This window comes from Macaca thibetana, chromosome 9 (assembly GCF_024542745.1).
Source record: "Macaca thibetana thibetana isolate TM-01 chromosome 9, ASM2454274v1, whole genome shotgun sequence".
NCBI lineage: Eukaryota > Metazoa > Chordata > Mammalia > Primates > Cercopithecidae > Macaca > Macaca thibetana.
Genome location: NC_065586.1, coordinates 99,230,137 through 99,247,311, shown reverse-complemented (window position 1 = coordinate 99,247,311; position 17,175 = coordinate 99,230,137). Strand labels below are relative to the sequence as shown.

Sequence of the window (17,175 nt, the reverse complement as noted above, 5' to 3'; positions counted from 1 at the left end):
GTTTTTGTTTTGTTTTGTTGCTTTGTTTTGTTTTTTAACAGGAGAGCCAGTGTAACTCCTTCAAGACTGGAGTGACACACACTGCATCTGCATCTGCCTCATGTGAGTTCTCATTTTGGCAGCAACACTCTGCTAGGCTGGAACCTCTGTAGAGGTTTGCCCTTTATTTTTCTAAATCTATAAATTACTACATAGTGTGTCTTGGTGGCAATGGTAAAAAGTGCATGAGAATTCCAGACTTCCCTGCGGAAAGTCTTCTGCACATTCCAAAGGGACTTCATCTTTTAACATATATTCTATCTTGTATGAACAGCATCTACTCAAAACAGAGCCCACAACTTTCATCCCGAAAACAGAGTTATTTTTTGAAGAACTGTTTTTTCCTTGCAGATTATGGAATAAAGAATATCTTTAAATGCTCTCAGTAACTTCAACTTTTAAAGCATTGGTTGTTTTCTTTATAGTCTAATTATGTAACCTGAGAACACTGTGTGCTGTCCTAGTGGCTGAAGCAGTCCTCCTTTTTGGACTCCAGCCCTTAAAATAGCTTCTTCCTTTGTCTGCCTATATCGAGTAACTAGTGGTAGGCCAGAGTACCTTCTGGGAGAAGAAATAAGCAGATAATGTGTGAAGTTATGTTTACTCTGAAGCTATTACCTGGGTTTTGGAACCACAGAAAGTCGATTGTGAGAGTTGAGCTTGAAGCTGTGCATCATTTACATGCCACAGTTGTGGGAGAGAAATTGAAATTAGAGCCTTTGCAGCTGTGGAGAGGCATAAAGCTCTAAGTCTGAGGAGATATATATGGTTTCCCATAAATATCTGAGGCTGGCTTTGTAGAGCCTGGTTGATTAAAAAAGGAATTTTATTTTTTTGTATTTTATTTTTATTTTCAAAGGAATGGCGGTACTTAGCTTCAGGAATTTTTGCCACCAGGTCACAACAAATATGTTTATCACTAGGGACACTTAGAATAAAACATCTAAATTCATGCTCTGTGCGGCTGCAATTCTGCTTCTCCAACATTGGTTGTACTATATAGCAGATAATTTAATGACCAGGGAGTTTGTGTTGCTGAAATGATTATCTGGGACGCTTATGAGAAAATGTCAATAGCTTGTAGGTATTACTGATTAATATAGAGCTTGATGAAATAGTGTTGTCTGGGCAGAACTTGGATTCTCTTTACTAAATCCATTCCCACTTGTGAGTAGAGCAGTTTATTTTGGACTAGTTGAAAAAAATTGGAGGGAGAAGTGTATGTTTCAACACCCAAGCTTAAGTTTTGATGGTTTATGTAATCTAGAAATTCATGTTTTGCAGTGGTAGTTTAGTATATATACCCTATCACAAAGAGCTTTTGTTTGTTTGTTTGTTTTTTGAGATGAAGTCTCGCTCTGTCACCCAGACCGGAGTGCAGTGGTGCAATCTTGGATCACTGCAGCCTCTGCCTCCTGGGTTCAAGGATTTCTCCTGTCTCAGCCTCCCAAGTAGCTGGGAATGCAGGTGCGAGCCACCATGCCCGGCTAATTTTTGTGTTTTTAGTAGAAATGGGGTTTCACCATATTGGCCAGGGTGGTCTCAATCTCCTGACCTCAAGTGATCCGCCCGCCTCAGCCTCCCAAAGTGCTGGGATTACAGGCGTGAGTCACCACTCCTGGCCTTACAAAGAGCTTTTGGATGAGACTCAAAGAGACCTAAATTTTGGCTTCAGCTGATGTTTGTACTTGCTATATAACTTCATGTCAGCAAATGGTGAAGATATATTTTTAGGAAGTACTCTGAGCTCATTGAGAAAAGGGAAATTTAAAGTATTTCCGTACGTGGAATTTCTAGAAAGTCACTTCGGTTGAACACTTGGCAAATTCTGCCCTGCAAATAAATATAATGTGGCATGTATAGTGTTTTTATTTTCTGCTATTCTAGGATTTGTGCTGTCAAAATGGGGATTTGAGACTTTTTTCTCCCCTGTATTGTTTTTCACTGAAAATTCTGAATACATTAATTTGAGTTTCAAATCCAAATTGTCTCATACACATAGGTTTTACTCACTGGTTACTGCATTGCTCTATAATTACCTGATTATCTAGCTGGAGAAAATTGCTGATTTAAGGGTGAGTGTGGGTGGGAGTAATTAAGGTTTGTTTTTTGTCTCCCACTCTTAAGGCATATCCAGAAGATTGTCCTTCTGAAAAATTAACAATTGAAAACATTTTATATGGACCACATCCTATAAGAATAAATGTCAGTAGATTACCCAAATTACTTAGCTATACTGGAATTTTATTTCATTAAATACAGTTTGAGATAAATGGGGCCTAGGTTAGGATTGAGAAATAATTTTCATTTTATGGAGATTGTACTAAAATGAGATTTACTTGCAACTGGGGTAGGAGCATGGGGCATTGAGGAGGGTAAGGTGAGAGTGGTTATACTTTTAACATAACTCAAATTTACAACAGTAGATGCCATGGCTTTGGTTTTATGATACACCAGCTCTTACTCTGCTAGTGTATGTATATAGCACTTTATTTTTTTAACCACATATGATTTTTTACATCATATAGATTTAGGAATTCCACACTTAAGTCTTCAACAAGTTTTTTTTAGGGGGATGGGAGAGGATGAGGCAGGATTTAAGGGGAAGAAGGTAATATAGCCAGTTTTGAAAATATTAGCCATGGCTGGGCGTGGTGGCTCAGCCTGTAATTGCAGCACTTTGGGAGGCTGAGGCGGGTGGATCACTTGTCAGGAGTTGGAGACCAGCCTGGCCAACAAGGTGAAACCCCCGTCTCAACTAAAAATACAAAAATTAGCCAGGTATTATGGCGGGCACCTGTAATCCCAGCTACTTGGGAAGCTGAGTCACGAGAATCGCTTGAATCTGGGAGGCAGAGGTTGCAGTTAGCCGAGATCACGGCCACTGCACTCCAGCCTGGACAATGGAGTGAGACTCTGACTCAGAAAAAAAAAAAGAAAAAGAAAAAGAAAAACAATGTTAGCTAGGGTTAGCGTTGGCATTAAATTATTATTACCCTTGTAACAACAAAAGAAAAGAAAAAAATTTTTTTTTCTTTTGGCATTGTTCTGATGAGATGAGACTCAAAAGACCTTAAAAATTTTAGGCTTCTGGGTTTCAAATCTGACAAATATTTATTAAAGGATTTTGAAAGCCCAGCTTGCTTTTTAAAAACTTCAGTTTAATTTTAAAAATAGATGTACATTAATATGTTATAAGTTTTAAAGGTACAGGAGGTACATGACAGTCTCCTTCTCTGTCTGTTAAAGGCCACTCAGTTCCCTTCCTAGGAGGCAACTAGTATTACTGTTATATATTTCCAGAAATATTCTAAAGGATTGTTTTTGGGAAGGGAAAGTTGAATCACACTCATTAAAGTATTAGCACCAACTTGGACAGGTAGACTAATTGCAATGAAAAATCAGTTTGTACCATAAGCTAAAGATGTTTTTTTTTTTTTTTTTTTTTTTTTTTTTTTTTTTTTTTTTTTTTTTGAGGCGGAGTCTCGCTCTGTCGCCCAGGCTGGAGTGCAGTGGCGCGATCTCGGCTCACTGCAAGCTCTGCCTCCCGGGTTCCCGCCATTCCCCTGCCTCAGCCTCCCGAGTAGCTGGGACTACAGGCGCCGCCACCTCGCCCGGCTAATTTTTTTGTATTTTTAGTGGAGACGGGGTTTCATTGTGTTAGCCAGGATGGTCTCGATCTCCTGACCTCGTGATCCGCCCGTCTCGGCCTCCCAAAGTGCTGGGATTACAGGCTTGAGCCACCGCGCCCGGTCAAGCTAAAGATGTTAATAGTAGATGGAAGAACTGTAATAATATAATAATAATTGCATTATTATGAGATTACAAGAATAGGATGAATATTTTTGCCTCATTTGGCATTTAGGAAACTGGCAGGTCTTTTTAGTTGTTATTTTTAATATGGCTTACTCACTCCTGGAGACTGATGGAAGGATGCTTACCTAAATATTTCATTTGGAAGAAACCTATTTAAAGGAGCAACATTTTCTTTTTTGTTGTTTTTGAGACAGAGTCTCACTCTTTCACCCAGTCTGGAATGCAGTGGCACAATCTCGGCTCCCTGCAACCTGTGCCTCCTGGGTTCAAGCGATTCTCCTGCCTCAGCCTCCTGAGTAGCTGGGAATTACAGGTGCCTGCCACCACGCTCAGCGAATTTGTGTGTTTTTAGTAGAGATGGGGTTTCACCATGTTGGCCAGGCTGGTCTGGAACTCCTGACCTCAAGTGATCCGCCCGCCTCGGGCTCCCAAAGTGGTAGGATTACAGGCGTGAGCCACCGTACCTGGCTGCAACATTTTTTTATGCTTGAATTTCAGTAGTAACTCTAAAAAGTTTTTTCATTATGGAAAATTTCAGACTTATACAGTAGTAGAGAGAACCCCCCAATTGCCTGAAATCCCTGTTATTTGACCTGTAAGAAACTCAGTAGTGCTCCTTTCGCAGATAGGGAGAGATTTAGTTTTATGTACACACTGGCTTTTTTTTTTTTTGGAGACAGAGTCTCGCTCTGTCACCCAGGCTGGAGTGCAGTGGCATGATCTCAGCTCACTGCAACCTCTGCCTCTCAGGTTCAAGCGATTCTCCCACCTCAGCCCCCTAGCTGGAACAACAGGCAGGCACCACCACACCCGGCTAATTTTTTGTATTTTTAGTAGAGATGGAGTTTCACCATGTTGGCCAGGCTGGTCTCAAACTCTTCACCTCAAGTGATCTGCCCACCTCGGCTTCCCAAAGTGCTGGAACTACAGGCATGAGCCACCATGCCTGACCAATTCTTCAGTATCTAACTCCAGTTCATATTTAGCTTTCCCTAATTGTCACAAACATCTTTTTATGGTTGGTTTACAATAATAACGTGCAAAATACAATTTTGATGGCATACATTGTTAGAGCTGACAAGAAAACAATCTAACAAGTGGAACAAATATGTTGATTGGAGAAGGCGTATAAAGCAACTACCCAAGCCAAACAGGAATTCCAAAAATAAATTATTTTAAAAGTTCATTTTGGGCCGGGCGCGGTGGCTCAAGCCTGTAATCCCAGCACTTTGGGAGGCCGAGACGGGCGGATCACGAGGTCAGGAGATCGAGACCATCCTGGCTAACACAGTGAAACCCCGTCTCTACTAAAAATACAAAAACTTAGCCGGGCGAGGTGGCAGGCGCCTGTAGTCCCAGCTACTCGGGAGGCTGAGGCCGGAGAATGGCGTGAACCCGGGAGGCGGAGCTTGCAGTGAGCTGAGATCCAGCCACTGCACTCCAGCCTGGGTGACAGAGCGAGACTCCGTCTCAAAAAAAAATAAATAAATAAAAAAAATAAAAGTTCATTTTGAAGGATTTCTGCAACAATTATGCACAACACCGAAGCTTTCAACATATATAGACCTCCCTTAGTTTTCTGTGTACTTTTATTCTCACGATTAATATCACAGCTATGCATACTCATTTTTTTTAAACCGTGGGAATGAAAGAATAAAGGGAAAAAATGTTTGGAATAGGTTTCCTGAGAATGAAGGAACTTTACTGAATAATTTGATAATTCAGCTTGTTGCTGTGCTCCTGCTATATAATATGACCTATTTCCACAGACTAACAATTGAGTTCTCTAATTACTTGGGGCAGTGCAGAACATGGAGTTTGAGGGGGAAAAAGAAAAATGGCAGAATTAGGCGGGGGGAAGAATTGGGAAAGAGCAGAAATTCATTCATTTTCATTCTGTTTTAATTGGCTGTTCTTTCTGGTAACTAATGAAAACCTCCTCTTTGTGCAGTGTACAAGTCCCCGGAGTATGAGTCCCTTGGTTTTGAGCTTACTGTGGAGAGATTAGTTTCTATTGGCTATCCCCAGGAGTTGCTCAGCTTTGCTTATGATTCTACATTCCCTACCAGGTAATTTTTAAAGATATTTTTGGATTAAGACTACTTTCCTTACCCCTCAAATTAGACATTCCAAATTCATCCTTAACAGCAACAACAAAAAACCCCCAAAAAACATTGAATAATTCTTTGTTGTTTTTTTGGTTGGTTGATGTTGATTCTAAAATTACCATGAACTTTCCATATACACCATATCTTGGTGTTCCTGAATTAAGCTCATTTTATTGCAACTGAGGAAGACCCACTTATGGGTGAAAAAGGAGATTACTAAAACTGACGGGTAGTAATGACAGGTGGTGCTATTCGGGGCTGCTGGCAAATAGGTATGTGTTTCTCTAATACACTTAACATGATAGAAACTTGGCAGTTTCCATTTCTGGATTTGATAGGGAATCTTTAAGATTAAGAAAATGATGTTTACTTGAGATGCTATCATATATATCCCACATACAGCATCTAATGGAGGAAGATATAAGCCTTCTCAGTTGTCCAAGAAAAAAGACTATGTTTTAGAATGGTACCAGTTGTATAGTAAGAGGAATTTTGTTTATATCTTGTTTGATTAAGCACTTATTCCTTACAGAAAACAATTATGATTATCTCTCTGGACAGAGTCAATATTTTTTAGTTGCTTTAGAATTAGTTTTTAAGATTTTACTCATTTTAGCTATATTAGGACATACTTGAGTTGGTACAAAGCTTGAATTAGATGAGGTTGGTTCATGATGATTAAATAATACTAAATAAAATTATTGCCTGTATTACTTTGCATTATCAATAATGTCTTCATTTTCACATAGGGGACTTGTCTTTGATACACTATATGGAAATCTTTTGAAAGTCGATGCCTATGGAAACCTCTTGGTCTGTGCACATGGATTTAACTTTATAAGGGGGTGAGTACAAAGAACCTTTAGCCTCTTTCTAATGTTACAGTCAAACAATGTGAAGATGACATCATCTCCCCAGATGTAATATATTTCCCTATTACTTTTCATCATTAAAGAGCAAATTCCCTTACATAAGGTTAGTTAACAGTCATTTATTAGGCAGTTGGAACCCAAACTGACATATAGTTAGCAATTACATTTTGTTTAAATTAAGTGCCTTCCAATTGTACAGCATATAACAAAACTAATCTTGAAACTTGCCCAGAAGAACTTTAGTAGTTTTGACTTATTTGAAATTCTAAGATTTTTATTTTCTTCTTTCTAATACAGTTCTCAGGTAGCTGTTCAAAAGAGGTATGTATATAAAAATACTTTGAAAATTTTTAAACTACAGCAATTTAAATAAGAGATTTTTAATAGCCAGTATGTTTTTTAGATTCTAATGAATCTAAATTTTGAATCCTGACATTTGATTGGGTCATTAAAAAAAATTTAAACATAAGGTTAAAATGAATATGTGGTAATAATATTTAAAACAAACAAGGATAAGCTTTATCTTTTTTTTTTTTTTTTTTTTTTTTTTGAGATGGAGTTTCACTCTTGTTGCCCAGGCTGGAGTGCAATGGCACGATCTCAGCTCACCACAACCTCTGCCTCCCAGGTTCAAGCAATTCTCCTGCCTCAGCCTCCCTAGTAGCTGGGATTATAGGCATGTGCTACCACGCCTGGCTAATTTTGTATTTTTAGTAGAGATGGGGTTTCTCCATGTTGGTCAGGCTGGTCTCGAACTCCCAACCTCAGGCGATCCACCTGCCTCGGCCTCCCAAAGTGCTGGGATTACAGGCGTGAGCCACCGCGCCTGGCAGGATAAGCTTTATTTTCAAAATAAAAATATTTCCACTATTGTCACTAATTTGAACTTTTTACCCTAGTAAACAGCAGATGAAATTTAATATCTACTATTTTTTGGTGTGAAATGTGCCGATATTTTCTTTAAAAAATCATAATGCCACAATTTGACAACTTCTGTAGCTATAACTTTACAGTTATACATTTCCTCTACTGTTATGCTACCTTATTTACTATTGACATTGTATTAAGGTCAGAACAATAGCTCGTAAAACCAGAATAGGATGTGTGTCAGTCTCTCATGTAATGTTTCCATTTACTATTCATTCTTGATGGCAGAATAGGAAAAACACCAGGCTACATTGAAATGTTTAAAAAGACAATATCTTTTTTTGTGATAAGAGGCACAAACCAACTGAAATAGTACCAGAGCTTCCTATAGATTTGAGGTCACAGGATGCCCCTTAGAATTGAAGCATCTGATATAAGACTCTTTAGTTGGCATTACTGACATTACACAGGCTCAGAGATTTCCATGTATACATGAGAACAGTGTGAAGTAAACACCCATCTTGACACATCTGAGCAGGCCAGTGATTAAATGCACATTTCCTTCACTGTTTTTATGACGGAGTTTGTTCAGGATCCATGAAAATATCAGGAAACAGGATTTAGAATATGAAGTAATTACAGGTTGTACTAGTAACTTAAGCTATTTCATACACAGATACTGTCATCATAACTCAGAATCTCAAGATGAACCAGGGTTCTATTATATCTAAAAAGGAATTTTTGTATTATGAGGGAGGGGTAGGCAGAGAAGAAAAGAGAAGCAGTTGGATAAATTAGTACTACGATCACATTTACTAACTCAAGATCAACAGACTTCCTCTATTCCCCTAAATAAGCCAATAAGGTTTCCACATAGCTCTTTTGCTAATGCATTTAATAATTAGTTTAAAAAATAAGTCATTTATGAGTGAGTGCAGAATCATTCAAATAGCACTTAGCACTGTGCAGTCTTTAGAGTTAAACAGAAAAACAGGCATAATTGCACAGTGGCTTATGCCTGTAATCTCAGCACTTTGGGAGGACAAGGAAAGAAGACTGCTTGAGCCTAGGAGTTCCAGACCAGCCTGGACAATAAAGTAAAACCCTGTCTCTACAAATATCAAAAAGTAGCTGGGTATGGTGGCGCATGCCTGTGGTCCCAGCTATATGGGAGACTGAGGCAGGAGGATTGCTTGAGCCCAGGAGGTTGAGGCTGCAGTGAGCTGTGTTCATGCCACTGTACTCCAGCCTGTGCAACAGAGCAAGACCCTATCCCCCCCCAAAAAAAAAATTTATAAAATTAAAATTCCCATAAAAAAAGAGACTGAAGATAGAGGAAAAGAAAGAAATAGTTATTGAAGCTCTTACAATGGTAGACAGGGCTGGAAAAGAAGGGCTCCTTCGGGCTTTGCTCATAAGTTAGGACCTTATATTTTGATAAATCTTTATTCTGTGGGTCACAGAAAGTTAGTAGTAATCTGTGCTATAACTATTTTCTTCCCATTCCAAGTGTAGCATTTCTTCTTGTATGATACATTTCCTCCCCCAAATTGATTTTTATTTTAAATATATACTAGTGTGATGTTTACAATGTAATTGCTAACTATATTTATAAATCAATTTGGGTTCTAACTGCCTAATAAATAACTGTTAACCATCTTTATGTAAAGGAATTTTTCTTTAATGATGGAGGGAATAGGGAAGTATATTGTATCTAAGGAGACAGTGTCAGCTTATTAAACCTGACTGAAGAAGATATATTTTTACTGTTACTTTCCACCTTACTTTTATTAAAGAAAATCCTGGAAAGCTAGAAAATGAGATACTCTACAAAGTTATTCATTATTGGGAGCTCTCATCTCAGAAGAGTGACTTAAGACAGGGAGCTAATGTGATTTTTGTATGTCTAACTGGAGTTTATGCCATTTGTAGTTAAGAAACCCAAGCAGGAATTTATCCAGGTCACTCTGCGTGTGAACTTTAAATTTGATTTCCTTTATTTAGATTGTTAATCTCCATGTATTCACTGTCAGAATTGTGCCTTTTTATATTTTAGTATTTTTCCCTTTGAGTTTCTCTGAAATGTTTTCTTCTAGAAGTGTTTCTGCATCTTTAACAAATTCTGCTTCACTGGCTTTTTTTCTTTTAAACCCTGAATTTTCTTCATGGTTCTGTTCTGTCTCCTCTTCCTTCCCTGCACACTAAGTGGCTTCATCTCCTCTAATACTCTTCATGATTCCATCTAGTATCTGTACGTAGATGATCTCAGTTATCTCTCAAGTCTGAATCTCTGTTTTAAGTTCTTGACCTTTGTTTCTAGTTGCCTGATAAAAATCTGTTTACTTCAAGCTTAGTATCACCAAAATAGAACTACTCTTACATCCCTTGTTATTATTCGGTTTTCATATTTCTGTTCATCGTACCAACCACCTCTTAGAGACACTTTAGCATGGACATCATCATCTTTGACTCTTAATGTCCCCCCAGCCAAATCTACTCAGTTTGCTGGGTCTTACTTTACCTTGGTAATCTCTCTTGAATATATGAGTGAGCTGAGATCATGCCACTGCACTCCAGCCTGACCGACAGGGTAAGACTGTCTCAAAAAAAAAAAAAAATTCTAGGACTCAACTGGGCGATTCTGCGTTGCACAGCTGATCTCTCCATGCTCTTTCACATGTCTGTGGTTAGCTGCTGGGTAACCTAGCATCTAATCTAGAATGGCTTCGTGCACATGTCTGGCATTCGCAGGCTATTGGCCAAGTGCTTCATTTCTACATGTAGCTTTCTGTCCTCCAGTAGACTATCTCACTCTCATGCACGTAGTAGACCGTGGTTCCAAGTGCTGCAAGAGAGATTAACTTCAATACACAAATGTTTTTCTATGCTTGGATCTCATTTCCTGCTATACAAGCCTGTATTCAAGGATAGAGAAATAGACTGAGTTCTAATGGGAGGAGCCACAAAATTGCATCACAAAGAGACAGGAAGAATTTGTGGCCATTGTTGGAGTGCATCACATTGTCTTTCCCCCGGTTTATCCTAAAACAGCCACTAATTTAATTTTGTTTTACAACTCAGCCCCGATGGGATTATCCCTCTGCTTTAAAACTGTCAGTAGTACCCTCTTGCCCCTAAATGGTGTAGGAACAGTAGTTTAATCTGCCTCAACCCATCTTTCTAGCTTAATTTTTCTCTGCTCCCCTTTCTCTACCCAAACTGGACTAGTTTCACAACTGGTCCACCTGGCCTTTAAGGCCCAGGTCATATGCCAGCACGTGCATGAATCCTTCCTAGATTTTCCTCTCCTTAGTCCTCACATTTGCCTCTCTCTACCCCTTAAGTTGAAATGGTGTTCCCTTCTTTGGTTTTCTCATAAATTTTTGCACTTCTCTTGTGGTAGTTGTGATTTTTTACCGTATAATTATATGTGTATGTGACCTATCTCACCTACCACACTGACAACTCTCTTAAGAGCTGGAACCTAAGCTGGACATCACACCTGTAATCCCAGCTACTTGGGAGGCTGAGGTGGGAAGACTGCTTGAGCAATCTTCAGGAGTTTAAGTCCAGCCTGGACTTAAAATAGCAAGACTCTGTCTTAAAAATAAAATAAAATAAAATTGAAAAAGAGCTGGAACCTGAACTCATTCATCTTCATAGCTACCCATGCTTAATATTCGGAATCCTGTCTTGCACATAGCCATCAAAATATTTGAGTTAATTTTTGAATAATGCTGTTTCCCAATTATTATAATGTTATTTTAAAAATCATTTAATTTTTAAATTTTTCTTTCAGACCAGAAACCAGAGAACAGTATCCAAATAAATTTATCCAGCGAGATGATACTGAAAGATTTTACATTCTGAACACACTATTCAACCTACCAGGTAGATTCATTCTATGCTTGTTTATACTGATGCTTTCCCTTCTGTGACCATTAGTCTCTGTTCAAGGGAGATAATGAAATAAGTTTGAATTACTTCATTATAGCTTATGAGTATCTGTTCTTCATTTTTCAGAGACCTACCTGTTGGCCTGCCTAGTAGATTTTTTTACTAATTGTCCCAGATATACCAGGTATGTACATACTATAATTTTTTTTTTTCCAATTGATTTTTTAAATTAATGCACAGGGTTTTAGAGAACTGGCCATTGTAGGTCTTTTCTGCTTTTCTAAAGTGAATTTAGTGCTAGTGAGAGATGCCACATTGCCAGCCTGAGAGATGGGACAGCACCAGCAGCTCCATGCAGGCTCTCACCTCCCACACGGCCCCTCTCCTTGCCAGTGTGCTGCAGCCACCACTTCTGATTGGCTTCTCCTGGGAATGAAGACGGCCAGCAGAGGTGCTAATTGTGACAACTGAGTGGGAGGTTTGTGTGATGATTATCTGTCCAAGCAGAATTACACTAAAACCCCCCAACTCATTTCACAGCAGCTACCCAGGAGCCATTCAGGGATGGTAATTTAATTTCATTTCCAGGCCCGGCAAGATTTGATTAAGGAATAAATACTGTGTATCTTACCAGAAGTAAAATTTTGCATAAGTCTTAAACAAGTTATCCTCTTCCTTTAGGGAGAATTATATAGCCAATACTGAAAGTTTAGCCAGAGTTGGCTAACTTCATATCCTCTTTGGGCTTTATCTACTTGAAGACACTAAATTTGGTGGAAAGCTGAGTCACTGAGCTAAATAAAAAATGGACAGTACCTTTGTACTTAGGGACAGTGTCAGAAAAGTCAGGGTGGAAAGAACCTAAATGACCAATTTTAAGTTTTAAATGTTTCTTCAACCTGTTTCTAAAACGTGATAAATAAACCTGATATTTTTTGAACTTTGGCCTTTTAGCTTACATTCAATATATTCTTCCATCACTTTGTATTTGTTCACAATTATTGTATTCCGTTGAACACTATAGCCATTTCTGGTGGTCAAAGTGGACTTTCATTAGGGAGTAATTATTTTCCTCATTAGCCACAGCCTTTACCCATGTGATACGGAACCTTTGGGTCCCCTGGGAAATTTTTGACATATATTTTATTGCCCTGTTTTGGATCCCCTGTCATGTTCTTTTTATCTTTCTGTAGTTGTGAAACAGGATTTAAAGATGGGGACCTCTTCATGTCCTACCGGAGTATGTTCCAGGATGTAAGAGATGCTGTTGACTGGGTTCATTACAAGGTACCTAGAAGCTGCTTCTTCACCTGCTCGCTTTCTGGCATGTGTTTTATGGCCTGGCATTAACTTTCCAAATGGAGCAGAATATTTCCTTTTTTTAAAAAAAGACAAAATGGCCGGGCGCGGTGGCTCAAGCCTGTAATCCCAGCACTTTGGGAGGCCGAGACGGGCGGATCACAAGGTCAGGAGATCGAGACCATCCTGGCTAACACAGTGAAACCCCGTCTCTACTAAAAAATGCAAAGAAACTAGCCGGCGAGTTGGCAGGCGCCTGTGGTCCCAGCTACTCGGGAGGCTGAGGTAGGAGAATGGCGTGAACCCGGGAGGCGGAGCTTGCAGTGAGCTGAGATCCAGCCACTGCACTCCAGCCTGGGCGACAGAGCGAGACTCCGTCTCAAAAAAAAAAAAAAAAAAAAAAAAAAAAAAAGACAAAATGGATTTGCCCCCTAGTGATAGCTCTGTAGAATACATATGTTCTTGTCTTTGGTCTTGGAGGTAATATTGATCTTTCCTCAGCGATGGTGTTTGGCTTCTGGATTTTATTTTAGTTTGCATTTCTCAAACGTAGAAGAGGTTTTAGTGTATTACATTATATTTAACATATCCTTTGTGGATGACAGTGGTCCATTTTTTTTTGTCCAGATACCTCCCACCTGACTACAAACATTAATTAATATTAAATTTACATTTATTATAAACTATTGAATAAAATATGAAATGCCTTTTAATTTCAAACTTGAAACTGTTTTATATTTTGAAGACAAATTTTAGAGGCAGGGTTGCAGCAAATCATACCTGCTACTTTTTTCTGGCCTTCTCTAGTTTGTCACTTTTCTATTTTGATAAATCCTTAAGAAATGCATTTGGGGCTGGACATGATGGCTCATGCCTGTAATCTCAGCACTTTGTGATGCCGAGGCAGGTGGATTGCTTGAGCTCAGGAGTTCAAGACTAGCCTGGGCAACATGACAAAACCCTGTCTCTACAAAAAATACAGAAAATTAGCCAGGTGTGTTGGTGTGGACCTGTGGTCCCAGCTACTTGGGAGGCTGAAGTGGGAGGATCACCTAAGCCTGGGGAGGTTGAGGCTGCAGTGAGCCGAGATTACACCACTGCACTCTAGCATGGGCAATAGGGTGACCTTGTCTCAAAAAAAGAAAGAATTTGGGTTGATTAGTAAACACCATTTTTCTTATAAACTACATGTTAAAAACTGATTTTGTTCTTTTCTTAATGCCTTTTTTTTCCTTCCCCTAGGGCTCCCTTAAGGAAAAGACAGTTGAAAATCTTGAGAAGTATGTAGTCAAAGATGTAAGTAATATAGGGGAAAATAGATCTGCATAATAGCTCATTTTACCTATTAGGGAAATGAATAACAAGCTGATTTATAATGAAATGGACAAAGGAAGAGATTTCTTTGTCTTGGTATAGTATGTGCCAGATATAATCACCAAGAATATTCAGCTAGAGCATAGGTCTTAGTATAGTTTTTCCATTTCTTGATAGGCAAGAAGACTCAGTATTTCATTTGTCCATTTAGCTTCAATTATAATAGCAGTTAGAGGTTTACTGTATACACATCACCATGCTAAGTGATTACATGCATTATGCCACTTAATCTTCTGTATGACCCTGAGTTAGGTATTATTGTTACCTCTGTTTTATAGATAACTGAGAAATAGAGGGATTAAATAACTTGCCAAAGGTCACACGTTAGTAAGTAGTAAAGCTGAGTCATACCCAGATTATAACTACTACACTAGATCATCTCAAAAATGTGCATATATGTTACCGTTATTTAAAATGCCTTATTACAGAGAGTAATAAGGAAAGCTTTAAAATACCTTAAAAGGCAATATTGGGAAACCTGATAAAATTTTTTAAAAATTTGTGGTTAATAGTATTGTACCAATGTTAATTTCATACTTTTGATAATTGTACTGTGGTTATGTAAGATGTTAATATTAAGGGAAACTGGAGGAAGAATATATGGGAACTCTACTTTTCACAGCTTTTCTATAAGTCTAGAACTGTTTTAGAATAAAAATTAAACACACATAGTGCCCCAAGATGACATACTTCTTTCTTTTCCTACAGAGTAAAAGTAGCAGAATACAGTATTTTCTCAAAGTACTGTGGTAAAGATTTCTTGTTTTCAGTTTTTGTGCCTCCTATTTTCACCCACCTCCCTTATTTCAAGAAAGAACACTGAATGGGGAGGGTCCGGGAGAATTTGAGTGAAGGAATGAATCTATTTGCTATGAGAGAAGGAAAAGGTATTTTTCTTTCCAGGCACGTGAGGGGTTAGAATTTCCTCATTTAAGCGCACATGGGTGTGGGTATTTCTAGGTAGCATCTGCACATGTCATTTCATTCTGCAAGGTGTTTTATAAAACCATAGTATACACACTGAAAGCCATTATCTGATACTCTCTATGTAGAGCATGTTAAGTCAGCTTCTCCTGATCTCTAACATACCTCACATACTTCAAGAAATCTCAAGTTAATTTAAGTTAATTTAAACTCTTTCCTGAGGCAGACATCATGAGGAAGGTAGATGTATGTTGTTAACAGCCATATAACCCTGATAAATATGTGTATAATTTTACATGTAAATCTGTTATATACACTGTGTATACTACATATGTTAACACTTTATTCATTTGTAGTGATAATGTGGGATTTTAAGTGCAAAATTCCGAAATCAGCTAACCCTTAAAAGGTTCCCCCATTCCTATTGTGGACAGAAATCCAGTATATGACAACTCCAAAGTATAAAGATAAAAATGTGTTTATGTTTCACTCATTATCCAATTACATTTCAGGGAAAACTGCCTTTGCTTCTGAGCCGGATGAAGGAAGTAGGGAAAGTATTTCTTGCTACCAACAGTGACTATAAATATACAGATGTAAGTGCTTAATGTTTATATTTGTTTATTTATTCAGTGGAATTATTTTGGCCTAAAGAACTGTGAAGACAATGAGGAGGATAGAAGTTTATTAAGTGAAAGTAGTTTCTTGCCTTCTCATTTTCAAAGAGTAAAAAGGCAAAAATATACAGGATAATAACAGTGGTTCTTAAATTTTTCTAGAAATTTATTTTAACCATTTTCACGGATTATGATTGGCTACTTGAAAATTTTAATCTTGGGGTTATTTAAAACATTTGTAAAGATTAAAATGGCTTTTGTGTCTCCTTGGAGCATCATTTCTATAAACTTGAGCAGTCGCATCCCTTATTGATGTGTATATATGACTTCCCTGCTGTTGGAAGACCTGCAGCAATAGATGGTGCACAGATGTTTGGGCTCTTAGCCATCAAAATTTACTACATCTTTTTTTTTTTTTTTTTTTTTTTTGTGAGACAGAGTCTCACTCTGTCACGCAGGCTGGGGCGCAGTGGTGTGATCTCGGCTCACTGCAACCTCTGCCTTCTGGGTTCAAGTGATTCTCCTGCCTCAGCCTCCCAAGTAGCTGGGATTACAATAGGTGCCTGCCACTGCGCCCGGCTAATTTTTTTTTGTATTTTTAGTAGAGATGGGGTTTTACCATCTTGAACAGGCTGGTCTTGAACTTCTGACTTCGTCATCCACCCACCTTGGCCTCCCATAGTGGCGGGATTACAGGCGTGAGCCACCGCGCCCAGCCCAAAATTTACTACCTCTTAAAAACAATTTTTTCCCATGATTAAAGCATGTGGAAAAACTGATCTAATTCCTTAACTTCATCTTACTTTGCTGAGACACAAGTTTATAGTACTAGCAAGAAGTTCCACTTCCCCCAATTTGCTGTACATATAAACTTGATTTAGACACCTGGTGATTTGTAGTAAATAGTCTTATATAAACCATTGGTTTGTTGACTTAGTTGGTCTAGGGATGGTAGTAGCAAAGCCAAAGTGATAGGTTATTTCTGTGTGAGTCATTAGTTTTCTCTGTACCCCTACCTCATATGCTCCTTACCTCCAAATGTGTGTTCAAAAACATCTTCCAGAGGAAGTATGTATCCTCCCTGAGAATGTCAGAAGCCTTTTTTTCTTTTTGGTATATGGTAAAGCATTAATTTCTGGCTTCCACTGCCATGATTTCATAACATTTAGAGGAAACAAGAATGTGGTGAGTCCTATGTTGAAGAAGACATGTTTTGTGAAGAGCTTGTAATTTCTTTAGGTTATATGCCTTTTGCAAAAGTAGTATATGGACCTTATGGTAAATTTTTTTTTTTTTTTCCAGAAAATTATGACTTACCTGTTTGACTTCCCACATGGCCCCAAGGTATGTGACTCAGTAGAC

The 17,175-nt window shown here is 38.4% G+C and overlaps 2 protein-coding genes across 17 annotated transcripts in view; both read left to right on the top strand.

Moving 5' to 3' along the window:
- ARL3 (ADP ribosylation factor like GTPase 3) overlaps positions 1 to 17,175 on the top strand; it is a 537,289-nt gene that overhangs the window by 81,924 nt on the left and 438,190 nt on the right. The gene's annotated exons all lie outside the window — the stretch shown is intronic.
- NT5C2 (5'-nucleotidase, cytosolic II) overlaps positions 1 to 17,175 on the top strand; it is a 183,834-nt gene that overhangs the window by 158,756 nt on the left and 7,903 nt on the right. For 5 of the 15 annotated variants that reach the window (XM_050804131.1, XM_050804129.1, XM_050804130.1 and 2 more), the window contains 9 exons: positions 5,807 to 5,924; positions 6,713 to 6,808; positions 7,133 to 7,156; positions 11,502 to 11,593; positions 11,726 to 11,783; positions 12,793 to 12,886; positions 14,141 to 14,194; positions 15,709 to 15,792; positions 17,116 to 17,157. In XM_050804131.1, coding sequence (XP_050660088.1) covers positions 5,807 to 5,924; positions 6,713 to 6,808; positions 7,133 to 7,156; positions 11,502 to 11,593; positions 11,726 to 11,783; positions 12,793 to 12,886; positions 14,141 to 14,194; positions 15,709 to 15,792; positions 17,116 to 17,157 — 662 coding nt within the window. Of the gene's footprint in view, positions 1 to 41; positions 103 to 5,806; positions 5,925 to 6,712; positions 6,809 to 7,132; positions 7,157 to 11,501; positions 11,594 to 11,725; positions 11,784 to 11,997; positions 12,078 to 12,792; positions 12,887 to 14,140; positions 14,195 to 15,708; positions 15,793 to 17,115; positions 17,158 to 17,175 lie in introns of those variants that run through there. The other 10 variants (XM_050804138.1, XM_050804135.1, XM_050804145.1 and 7 more) reach the window with 5 other exon arrangements.